This window comes from Balaenoptera borealis (assembly GCF_965194805.1).
Source record: "Balaenoptera borealis genome assembly, chromosome: 13".
Taxonomy (NCBI): domain Eukaryota; kingdom Metazoa; phylum Chordata; class Mammalia; order Artiodactyla; family Balaenopteridae; genus Balaenoptera; species Balaenoptera borealis.
The window spans coordinates 85,036,059-85,049,436 of NC_138870.1; the positions used below are offsets into that span (position 1 = coordinate 85,036,059).

At 39.6% G+C, this 13,378-nt stretch overlaps 1 protein-coding gene across 2 annotated transcripts in view; it reads left to right on the plus strand.

Moving 5' to 3' along the window:
• Positions 1 to 13,378, plus strand: part of NR1H4 (nuclear receptor subfamily 1 group H member 4) — an 88,714-nt gene that overhangs the window by 26,586 nt on the left and 48,750 nt on the right. Inside the window, exons 2-3 of one of the 2 annotated variants that reach the window (XM_082349653.1) lie at positions 8,499 to 8,647; positions 9,317 to 9,451. In XM_082349653.1, the coding sequence (XP_082205779.1) occupies positions 9,373 to 9,451 (79 nt within the window). In that variant the 5' untranslated portion in view covers positions 8,499 to 8,647; positions 9,317 to 9,372. Of the gene's footprint in view, positions 1 to 8,498; positions 9,452 to 13,378 lie in introns of both variants that reach the window. The other variant, XM_082349654.1, reaches the window with a different exon arrangement.

Sequence of the window (13,378 nt, forward strand, 5' to 3'; positions counted from 1 at the left end):
CACAGCACAGTTGTGGCACACAGGCTTAGTTGTTCCACGGCATGTGGGATCTTCCCGGACCAGGGCTCGAACCCGTGTCCCCTGCATTGGCAGGCGGATTCTTAACCACTGCGCCACCAGGGAAGCCCTAAAGTTTACTATGATAGCAGTAAAGGCCATCTAGTTCCTATAGGGCACCCCCCTCAGAATAATGTGATCACAATGACCATATTGTTTGGAGGACATCATGTCTGACATGTGGTCACTACTGGCCACACGTTGTCCCTTAAATCTCTCTGCACTTCGGAAAGGATCTATTTTCTTAAATCTGTATTTTTGCCCTGTAAAGAATTATTGGGTTGGCCAAAAATTTCATAACATCGTACAGAAAACCCGAGTGAACTTTTTGGCCAGCCTGATACTTCAGTTTGATTGCTTCTGGGAAGACCAAATCCCTGGAAAGAGAAAACCTTTTTTTCTAGAGCTCCTTTCTCTTTTCCCTTAGGAACATTCTTCCAGCCTTGGGCTGGATCCAGGGCTTCCCCTGGGCATGAAATTATGATGGCTAGAAAAAGTTTACTTCTTTCCTTCCCTTTATGAATGGACTACATAGATATCCAACAAAATGTATGCTTTGTCACCAACAACTGGGTTCATCTGAGAAAAATGTCACCAAGAATGGTGACTTTGGGCGTGGAGAGTTCATAGGGTACCAGCGCAAGTAACTGGTTTTTATCTTCGTCTTCTGAGAGCTGAGATTCTTCAAAATCAGAGTCAAGGCTATTTAATTGGAGCAGGGTCTTTCCAAGGTCTCTTGCAAATGGTTTGTGCTAAATCAGAGGAACTCTATACACCGTGAACTCCCTGTGACACACAGTATCTAAACAAGTACAAATTGATAACCAGAGAGTAGGACTCCAAGCTACCAGTCACTCTGTGTCTTATCACATTAAAAACAAACAGTGCTTACCACTTCTGAAATTAATCCTGGGTCTTAAGTTAAGGCTTACATTACACCATAGTACAAATAAACATAAAGTAAAATAAACATTTTGTCCCTGCTTCCACCCATACTCAAGGTTTAAACTTCGTATCATCAGTCTGCTTTCTCTCCTTCCTCCTCCTCTCTGTATACTGTACTCAGGTCTCTTCCTTTCCATCTCTACAGAAACCACCCTGCTATGCACCTAATCATCTCACCTCCTGAATGAGAATTTCCTGAATCTTCCTCCTCTTTCACTGCTTGCCCTCCTCATCCTGCCTTCTCGTAAGAGTAATCTTCTTGAACATCGATTTCATTGTGCCACTCAAAATCTCCAACAGCACCTCACTGGCCACAGTCTGAGTCCCCAGACATTTTATGGGAAGGAATTACTTCCTCTTCAAAGCCTCAAGAGTGTGTGTGTGTGTGTGTGTTTGTGTGTGTGTGTAAGGGTATGGAAGAAACAGAGGATCCCTGTAGGAGTTTGCGTATCTTTATAGATGGGGAACATTTTCACATATAGAATTTCATTCAATCTTTTTTATTATGAAATATTTCCAACACGCAAAACTGAGTCATATCATCAGCTTCGTTGTAATTACCCCCTAGTTTAAGGAGAGCATTACAGAGGCTATGGAAATTCCCTGTGTACCTGCCCAGTCATTCTGGACCACTGTTCTGAATGTGGGTTCAACACTTCCATGCATGTCTCTATAGGTTACACAGGGATCACAAGCTTTTTTTTTTTTTTTTAAATTATTATTTATTTATTTATTTAATTTATCTTGGGCTGTGTCGGGATTTAGTTGCTGCACGCGGGATCTAGGTTGAGGCATGCGGTATCTCTCGTTTCGGTGCACGGGCTTCTCTCTAGTTGTGGCCCGTAGGTTTTCTCTAGTTGTGGTGCACAGGCTCCAGGGCGTGTGTGTTCTGTAGCTGTGGTGCGCGGGCTTAGGTGCCCCACGGCATGTGGGATCTTAGTTCCCTGGCCAGGGACCGAACCCCCGTCCTCTGCATTGGAAGGCAGATCCTTTACCACTGGACCACCAGGGAAGTCCCACAAGCTTTTTCTATAACGGCCAGAGAGTGAACATCTTAGGCTTTGCAGACCACGTGGACTGTGTTGCAGCTACCTAACTCTGCCATTGTTGTGTGAAAACAGCCATAGTCAATATGTAAACAAAAGGGCAAATTTGGTCCTGGGTGGGCTGGATTTGGCCTGTGGATCATAGTTTGCTGACCCTTGCATTAGGGTATCAGTAGTAATATGTAGCATTGTTTTGCTTATCTTTAAATTTATATACATTTTATCAAACTGTCTGTATTATTCTGCAACCTGATTCTTTTGCTCAATATGAAGTTTCTCAGTTTATCCATGTGAATACTTAGTTCATTCATTTTAAGTGCTGTATAGCACTTACGAATATAGTATACTTACAGCATAATGCATATATTATTTCTTTATTGTACCCAACCTCTTGTTGATTGACATTTATGATGTTTCCAGCTTTTTACTATTGGAAACAATGCAGTAAAAATTTTGTACATGTCACCCTATATATATGAACACTTATGAAGTGTTACCTTTTGATCTTTACAGCAGTCCTATTATTTAGATTTTTAAACATGCAGCTGAGGCTCAGGGTGTTAAGTGAATAGTTGCAGGTCATACGTGAAACTATGAAAGGTCAGCACTGGTTCTCCATTCTAATGTTCCTTTTTTTTAAAAAATTTTATTGAAGTATAGTTGATTTACAATGTTGTGTTAATTTCTTCTGTACAGCAAAGTGACTCAATTACACACACACACACACATATTCTTTTTCATATTCTTTCCCTTTATGGTTTGTCACAGGATATTGAATATAGTTCCCTGTGCTGTACAGTAGGACCTTGTTGTTAATCCATTCTATATAAATAGTTTGCCTCTGCTAATCTCAAATTCCCATTCCTTCCCTCTCCTTTCTAATCTTCTCATGCTTCATTGCCCCCCTGCCCCGAATTTTTTTTTGGCTGCCCCATGTGACATGTGGGATCTTACTTCCCCGATCAGGGATTGAACCTGCACCTCCTGCATTGGAAACGCAGAGTCTTAACCACTGGACCACCAGGGAAGTCCCATGCTTCATCCCCCTTGACATCTGTACTAGATCACAGCTATTATTTCTGTGTATGCATAACACTGTTAGCTGTGGTGGGGGGTACAAAAGTAATGTAAGCTATGATTCCTGCCTTCTAGGAGTTTACAATATAGTGGAGAAGACAACAGATGAAGTTAAATCATTAAGGACCACATGAGGAGGGGGAAGATAAATGACAGGGGATGCATCCATGGAGAAGTTGGGACATAAATGGAAAAAAATCTACAAAATTGAGAGTTATAAAAATACATTTGAATAAATGGAGACATACCTTGCCCCTGAAAGGCAAAACTGAATGTTATAAAGATATAAATCTTCCTACCTAAATATATAGGGGTTTGGTACCATATCAAACTCCCAAAGAAACTTGTTTTTTTTTAAATGTGATACAAGATGTGATAGTTTATCACAGAGAATGAGAAGGTGAGAATACCTTAGAAAATGTTGAAAAAGAATGAACAATAACAGGAAAACATGATGTTGGAACAGATGTAACTGTATGATCAATGGAAAACTAAATTCAGTCTCAATAAAAGAAAAATTATAAATCAATGGGAAAGGGGAAAAGTATTCAACAAGCAATTCTGACAAAATTTACCCTGTACTAAAAACAAAAAATAAAAAGCAATAAAAGTAAGCTTTAAAAAAATCTAATATATTTAACTACATACAATGCAAATCTTTTCAAGTAAAGATAATTAAAAGACAAATGAAAATGTTTGTAGTAAATATACCAGAATGCTAATACATTCAATATACAAAGAACTCCTCTAAGTCAATTAAAAAAAAGAACACTTCCATAGAAAAATGGCAAAGGACATAAAAAATGGAAAGAAACTATCACATATAGACAATATAAAATTTTTTTTTCAATTTCACGCATATTCGAGGAGATGCAATTTAATACAGCGAGATAAGATTTGTCACTGGCAAATTAGAAAAGATTGTTGAAAGTGGGAGTAGGTAATGCCAATGAAGTTGTGGTGAGGCAGGCACTCTTATCCACTGCTGGTGGGAGTGTAAATTGGAACAAAATTACAGAATGCCACCTGGCATTTTGTAAATGCTTTTCTGTATTGTCTGAATTTTCTGCAATGACCCTTTTATTTTAAAAATACTTTCACTTGGACAATAAATTTTAACAAATTTTCAGGAAAACAGTGCATGAAGTTAGAGAAGGTATTTTTCTTTATCTGCTCTGATTCCAAACTAATACTTTGTGTGTTAACACATACATGAATTCACCTGAATAGAAATGATGGCTTCCTGCTAGCTGGGCTTTTATTACTAACTCCAGAGAATTCTTAGGCTCTCTGTCTGCAGTTGCTCAAAGTTCGTTATTTAATCAGAACCTTTACCTGTATTTCTAAGAAGGTGTTCTTCCCCTAGTGCATGTGCTCTGCCAGTAGTGGCTAGGGCTGTTGCCCAACAATCCTGTCTCCTGTCTGCACGCTCTTTCCTCCATATCAAACTGCTTTCTCCACTCGTGCTGTGGCATGGGAGAGAGTGAACCACCCTATTTGTAGAGAAAGTCTAATAAGCATTAATAATAATAGTTAGTAATAAACTTAATCCAGAAAAGTTTTTATCTAAATACTTAAAATCTTAAAGTCATTGGAAATTTTTAAAATCCAAATTTATATACAAAATTTAGTCATAGAAAAGTGTGATAGAATGATCAATAATAGACATTCAACCATTAAAATGTGCTACATTAGGGTAAAATTCTGCAGTGAAGTAGAATGAAATGAGAACTCAAAAAAAGACAGGAATGGTTAAAAATTTTTCCAAATTTTAAAGAACATTTTCTTGTACTTTTTAAAAGGATGAAGAAGGATATTAAGTTGCTGTGGTATTTAGATTTAATTGAGTAGATCTGAGTAATGTAATGACACGTAAAAATGCCAATTTTTGCAATATGTCAGAAATTACATTTTTTGCAACTATTTTATTTTTCAGTGAAAAACTCTAGATGTCAACTCAAAAATGTGTTGAGGGAGCATAGTGTTTTTTAAAACTTCGTTTAGGGGGGAAACAAAAAATATTCAAAGGCCACTAGACTAGAGAATACCCATTGCTTATTCTGAACCTATAAAATGACTCCTTATATGAAAGGGAGGATTCAAAGGGGGAAAAAAAGACTCCAGAGCTAAGATCTTCCTTAGAACTTGCAGGGAGTTATTCTCCTATTGCATTTCTTCCCCTAACAAGAGGGTGAAGAGTATTAGAGAAAGGACACAGAAGTAACCCTCATGAAAGAAAGAACATAAGTGGAAACACTTGCCAAATGCTTGGGACATAGTAGGTGCTCATTTAAATCACTTAAGGCAATTAAGGCTAAAGCTGCCAAACCCAGGAAGGAGCTGTTAAGAGGTAAAGAAGACCCTACTATCATGGGATGTATATAATTAAGTTGATTTACATCTCCAAGGTACTCATTACAGTTATTCATAGTTTACCTATGATGCTGCTTTGATTTTTTTTTTTTTTAATTTCTTCTGTTATTTGTTTAAGGCAGGAATTAAACTTTTTCTGCAAATGGCTAGATGGTAAATCTTGACTTTGTGGGTCATACAGTGTGCGTTGCAAATACTCAACTCTGCCATTGAGAAAGAAGCCATAGATAGTCCAGAAACAAATGGATGTGGCTGTGGGCCAATAAAACTTTATTTATAAACACTTAAATGTGAATTTCATGTAATTTTCACATGTCATGAAATATTTTTCTTCTGATTTTTTCCCAACTATTTGAAAACGTAAAACCATTCTTAGCTCACAGGCGTTACAAAACCAGGTGGCAGGCCAGCTTTGGCCTGCGGGCAATAGTGTGCCAGACACCAGTTTAAGGTATGGGGCCCTTTATGCTAAGAGAGGGCATAGTATCAGAAGGATACACAAGAAACCAGCCATGGCGGTTGGTAAGGGAAATGCATGACAGAGCTAAAAAGAAGACTTATTTTTCAGTTTACTGTTTGAATTGCTTACCATGTGCTTGTGTTACCATTTCAAAAATGAAAGAGTTTCCTTTCTATTAAACCCCTTCAGGAATCATAAACCAACAGACCTGATTTGAGCAGACTTGGTCAACTGTCTGGATTCTGGAGGGTTTTTTGTTATTGGCTAAGCAGGGGCACCCACGTAGTGGATCTCCAGCCAGGGGTAATAACCCAAATGATGCAGAATTAGGAGAATTGGACTTTCTTTCAGGCGAGAAACTAGTAAATTTTGTCCCTTTTGCCAATAAGAGAATGAAATCCTAGTCTTGTGCCATTTCTCCAGGAAGAGCATGCCGAGTGTCAGAGAGTTTGGCAGAACTAAGCAGTAGAAACAATTAATACAGATCATTTGATTGAGCCAGTATTTCTTAGGGGCCTATTGTGTGCCAGGTACTTGAATTAAAGATGCCAAGTTTATATGAATATATAGAGGAAAATATAAGAATCCAGAATGAAAATGAGCATACGTGGAAAATATTAGAGAGTTGTAATGTGCTGTGGAAGTATGGAGGAGCTTGGTGACCAGGATGGAAAGTTAAAAAAGACAAATGTGAGAAAAAGCACGGAGGGAAACCCAAAGCTAAGAGTCACAGAGCTGAAATCTCCTATTGTTTTTTAAAGACCAGAGCAAATGGGTCTTAAATGACAGAGGGTAACTTTGGATTCAATATTAGGAAAAATTCCTGACTTTGCTCATTTGTGGATTCCTGGAAATTATTATTATGGGAAACTGTTGAATTTTCTACTCCAAAGATAAGGGTAACTATTTAAAACAATAATTGCCTGAATTTGGGGGAGCTTTTCAACCTACTTATTATATGATATGCAGATACATATACACAATTGTTATACATAATTCATATATGTATTAAAATATACACATTGAATAGATACCTATACAATTCATATGCACATCGTGAAAGTTGAATTTCCCTAGTTCTCAGCTAGCGTATGAGTATGAATGAGGTCCCATCAATAGTGACAACTGACCTTTTACTGGCTTATTCCTCAGGACGTCCAGTTCCCTATCAGAGGCCTCCACCCCCTGCAGGTATTTCAGGAATGCCCTGGCGTCTCTTTATGTTTTTTCATAATCACGTCTACTCTGGCCACTTCTTCCACTACTTTTTGTGTCCATAGGGGAGAGCAGTGCCCAACCAGTAGTCATGGTTCCTCTGCTGGGCACATCTCCACTGGTTATGGTGATACCTGGCATGGTACTGCTGTTTCACAATTGCCCCAGAAAGGCCTGGAGTCCTGTTGGAGTCAAAGCTCCACTGTGATACATGGCAGAGTTGTTTGAGGGTGAGGGTGGAGTTGAAATGAGCCCTCTCCTACTTGTTGCATTCTTTTGGAAGACCTATCTTACACTTCAATACTTCCAGACTCATATTTATTTATAGCCCTTTCCCTTCTCACCTCAGGGTGGCAAGAAGGCCTCTTGAATCTAGTTTGGGTTGGTCAAACACTGTGCCACATTGAGAATTACACATTCCTCTAAGGACTGAGGCTTTACTTTGAGGTGAAGATCATGGTTCCTGGTTCCTTCTGACTTTAGGATGGGTTTTCTCCTAACAAGCCCCTTGGCTTACTGGACAGCAGACTTTGGTAGGGCCAGGCCATTGGTTCCCAGATGGACCCAGATATGTCTGCATTCCCACAGTGGACACAGCTTGTATCGTTTCACAGGAGCTGCTCTCTCTCTCATTTCTTCAACTTCTCTGGTGTATTCTAGATGTGACCTAGTATTGCCTACCTCTAAAAATTGCCCTCAAAACCACATTTTCCTCCAGCTACTTCTCTACCTCAACTTCTTTTCACACCCAGCCTCTCCCCATTAGAGTATCCTCATCTTTGCCTTCATCAACAGCTTTCAAGTTAATACGTAATCATCCAAGTATTCCTGTGATTGTTTTTTAATGTCTTTTTTCCTCATTAAGCTTGATGTCATAGATTTTGGATGATTTTTTTTTTCCTTTAACCATTTTGTTTCCAAAGATCCAACACAGAGGTTAGTTCAGAGTAAGTCCTCAATAAATATTTGTTGAAAACATGAATAAATGAATGAACGCAGAAAATGTAGTCTGGTGGACTACCTTACCATCAGCCAGATGTCTGCTTGAGCTCTCACTTCTGCTTGAGCTGGAACATTTTGCTGAGTGAGGGAGAAAGAAATAGAGACATGAATAGTAGGGAAGTTCTAATGAAATAAATATTTGTCCAACAAAAACCCTGTATTCTCTTTCTGAGTAGCAAGTATAAGTGAGTATTCGTAAACGAAATGATTTCTTGGTGGAGATAGGATGAAAGGTTTAAAAAATCATCCTCAGAAAACAGCCTTGGAAAAAAGTTCTGATAGCATACATTTTCATTATTCAACTTTTCTCATTACTTTTTCAGGGAGGTAGGAGACATTGGAAGGAAGGAAGAAAGGAAGGAAGGAAGGAAGAAAACAAGACCTAGAGATATAGCTAGAAGTGAACACTGCATCTCTTGGATTTTTGGATGCATTCTGGACATCTCCTCAGGATGAAACTTCAGACATTTTGGTGAGATTTACCACTGTTTTGTTTTGTTTTGTTTTTACCATAACTTCTTTTACCCTAGATAAATATATGATCAAGGTAGACCATGAGAGTGAAAATACAAGCCCCTTGAAATTTTCTCTAAAAGGTGAAAATAAAGATGATCTTGGGTGAACACTTTCTGAATTTTTTATCTGCTAATATGATGCCTACTCGACTTAAGAAAGAAGGAAGGAGGAAGTTGTCTTGAACCACTTTTGTATCTTTGCAAAGACCTGTTCAACTTTAGAATAAAATTTAAGATAATAAATCATCAATTCATCCCATTTTAATCAAGGCTTTTATATCTGTTTCTGTTTTTTCTACATGTAAAAGAAATAAGGACATAACAAAACATCATCATATCTTGCCCAAATCCCCCAAGTGCTGAAACAAATGAAAACATATGGTGTTTTCCCAGATAAATTAGAGAGTATCTATTCTGAAGGCATATATCTTAGATATTTATAAGTCCAAATGAGGTACAAAAATGGTAAATGTTGAGGAAAGATATGTACAGAAAAGCTATGATAAAATGTCTACAAAGGGAGCCACATGTGCTTTTTAAGATTAGCTTGCTCTCTCTCTCTCCCTCTCTTTCATAATCACCCCCCTACCCTCCCCAAACACTCTATGTATTTATTTACCTTTCAGGGGATTTTTTTGAAGACCACCATAACGAAGATACATTCTCAAACAGGAAAGTTTGGATGGGATCAAAAATGAATCTCATTGAACACTCCCACTTACCTGCCACAGATGAATTTTCTCTTTCTGACAATTTATTTGGTAAGTTGTCAAGTTCATTTGAATATTGTAAAAACAAACTGCAATTTGGACATACATATAAAAAAAACCTGACTAAGTCCAACAGAGAGTCCAGAAAATTTTTTTGTTCCCTCTAAGTACTCAATGGATGTTAGCTACTATGCAAGGTTAGAGGTAAATCGGACCTTGGATTCATTGAACCTAATGGTCTTCTTTTTTATAGATGAGGACTGCAAGACTCAGGGAGCTTTGTGACTTGTCCAAGGCCATGAGGCTAGATAATTAACAGAGCTGGGAGTAGAAATGCATTCCCGTTCTAGGGCTAATTCTAATATTATTATAGCCTGTACTAAGTTATGAAATCATGATTCTTATGGTTTAATATTACACCTATTAAAGTCTGAGGTTACTTAGGTTATAGCTCTGCGACAGGTTTCCTTTCCACCATTCTTCGGGTGCTGCAGGAAATATGGCACAGTGTCAGGATTAGTCATTTAAGCTGGATTGAGGACAAATTGTACTAAGTTGTTTTCAGTAGATCTGTAACTAGATGGTACCATAAAATGATCTATTGCTCCACTTTATGCATTTATAAAATAACATCTCATTATAAAGAGTCTGAATTGAGAACATCAGCAAAATGCCGGCAGGGGCAATATTTTGGGTGGGGCAGGGCAGCTTCCTGCCACTCTTAAAATAATTCCCTTCTGCATTATAACTCTGCTGGGAGGCTTGGATGCTCCCAGTTTTTCACTCTATATTAATATATCAACCATGATTGATGATGATAGTGAAAATGCAAACACTTGAAATTCACAAAATTCAATGTGTTAAGGCACAATCCCCTATTTGGTTGCAGAAATCCCTGGCAGACATTAATCAATAGCTTATACGATTACCTACCAGTCATTAGCCTTAGTGTGCAATGGTTTATCAGGTCATTTCCAAGGAGGGGTCATTATTTTATTATCTATTTACATATCTACCAGCCACCATTCAGTATAAGAGTATCTAAGGACAGTGACTGTATTTTATTAATCCTAGTATGTACTTGATAAATAAGAATCAAATAATAAATAATAGAGGGAAGGAGAAAAGAGGTTTAGGGGAAAAAGAGACGTTTATCAGTAACTCTCAGAGAGATCAAAGGCAGCAGTTATTATTTATGCAATGCTAGTTCTCAGACATACTTGCTACATCTATTCCGTCCAGTTGGCTTCTCTTCATCCTGTGGATACAGTCAAGGGCAGTGGGACACCTACCTCCATGTCTGGACACTTGACCATTTGCTTCTGGCCTACCTTTCTATGGTCCTTAAAAAAATCAATGTATGGACATCTTTATAATTTGTGATCTACCCATCAGAACTCATAGGATGATTAGGACTGTAGGTGCATATCACAGACTAAAGAAAATTACACTTGAGATGATTTTTTTCACATATAAACTCCATTTCCTGCTCTGAAATTTTACGACTGCATGTTAAGATCTCCAAATCTAAACTCTGGTGTCATCATTATTAAACAAATCCATTCAGCTCTAATTTGTATATACATCAAGAGGAAAGGGTAAGATCTTTCTTACAAACTAGCCCACTTTAAGCAAGCCCATCAGGTTGAAAGTTGACCTCAGTTGTCATGAGGTGAAAAACTGTAAGTAGATAGAGAAAAAGTTGTGAAGGAGCTGTCAAGTTAGAAGCATCTGAAAATGATTGCTAAGGAAGCACCGTGGTTCATGCTTTCTTCCAGTGGTGCTCTTCCCTCATCCCTCCTTTGCTGGACCACATTCTTTTACAGCTTCCTAACACTTCTTTTAAGGTTTCTTAGAATATATAGCACAAGATGCATAAGCTGCAATGCATAGCTGTTATTCCCAGCTGGAGCCGTTTCCTCAAATCTTCATCTGGTCCACCTCTCTTGGGAAACTAATCAGAGCCATGTGACCATTGGGACTCCTTTTCCTCTTCCCCATTAAGTTCTAGAGCCAGGTCTAAGCATTTTTTTCCCCACACCTCTTTCCCCCAGGGGAAAACATACCTGTGCTAAAGGTCCACCAAAGGGGAGGACAAAGAGCATTTTGACCCCTTTATTCCTCCTGCCCATCTTCTTTTATGTCCTGATGACACTGATGGATTCTATGGACCTCCCACCCTGAGCTTAGGGTACAGAGCGCCAGGGAAAGGACTGTGGCTCATGGATGAGTAGCCCACAGTGCCTAACTCACCACTCCTAGATCTTGAGATGTGCCCGAGATTCAGAAGTGTTAACTCATGGGCTCCATTAGCCAGAGAGCTGTACTCTTTTCCAGTGGTCTAACTGTAATCAAAAACAGCCATCATGTTGTTATAACAAGGGCAAGTGAAGTTTACTGGATTGCATATGGATGGCTATAATTTCTTCCAACCAAACATTGAACACTGACCATATGCTGGAGTTGGAATAAAGCAGGGAAGAAGATAGGAAAAGAAACAGGCAAAGGAATGAGTAAATGAAATAATATCAGGTAGTGGTAAGTGCTATGGAAACAACAAAACAGGGCGATGTCATGGTGACTGGAAGAATGAGCCTGCTCTAACTGGTGTGGTCAGGGGAGGCCTCTGGGGAGTTGACAACTGAGCTGAGAAAGACAGAGCCAAAGGGAACATTCTAGGTGGAAGAAATAGCAAATGCAAAGGCCCAAAGTCTAGAATGACTTGGAAGGGCCTTGTCTTCTCGTTTTTATTTAGGCAAGTCGAAAGAGTCTAGAGAACTGGCTCTGGACCCCATATTTCCATTAATCAGGGCTGGTAAAAGGAGATTATTAGGCTGGGAATTCTAGGACAACCTAGAATTAGCATTTGAGTCCACAAATTGCTACAGTTGTTGCGTCAGGAAGTGGTGACTTGGACTCAGTGGTACTCACCTGACATGACATGACTTTCAGGGTGGTCCTGGGCATGGTCCCCCTTCCTGCAGGTTACTCTAAAGGCCATAATTAATCCCAAGACACTGGGATTTAATTTAAGACATAGAGAAGGTGACATAAAGATTACTCAACAAATACTGATGGGCACTCACTAATGGGCAGTGGAGACACCAATGACCTCTTGAGTGAGACCTTTCAGCTGCTTCTAGAGAGGGCTGTGGACCCCTCACTCTAAAGGCTTTGCTCAAGAAGGGGACGCATCTCCACCCATATAAATGGTTACCCTGAAAAGCAGAGTCTGAGGCAACGACTTGTGTGCAGGCAGTTTATGTGAGAGGTCATCCATCCCAGGGAGCAGGAGCAAAGGACTGGGGTGATGAGACAGGGAAGGAGGGAAAACCAAGACGAGATGAATTATGAAGATCGCTGCTGTGGGCAAGGGGAGGTTGATTCCACTGGGAGAAGCAGAGAGAATTGTCCACTGAGGCACCGGGCATGGGGGCAGTTATTAACCGACCTCTGGCTCCCATTGGTTGAGGGTCGCCCTTGGGGGCATTAACTTCCCTGCACTTCTGGGCTGTGCTTCTGCTGCTCCCAATGGAATCAAGCCAAGTGGTCTCCTGTGGCATTGGAGAAGATCTGGGAAGAAAGCAAAGAGATGTGCTGCAGAGTGCCAACGTGAAGTGAGTCTGAGCTCGCGCGTGATTATCTGCTACAGCTGCAGCTGAAATGAGAGGTGGGTCCAAGGATGTGCATCCTCACCAGAGGGGCTGCCACACAGTATTGTGATTTCCCCCCAAAGTCAACTGGAGTGTTTAAAGGAAAGCTAAGATGGTGTGGGGCGTGGTAGGTGAGGGGAAAAGGTGGAGATTTGCTCTATAGCTCTGTTTCCTTAGGCTGGCCCTTGTAGAAAAGAAGGAAAGAAACTTAGAATAGAATTACAGAGATGGGGCTGGAGTCACCTTGTGAGGTCCTCTAACTTATTCTGCTGCCACACGTCCCTAACAAATCCAGATGGGAATCTAGCTCATTGGTAACTCAGTC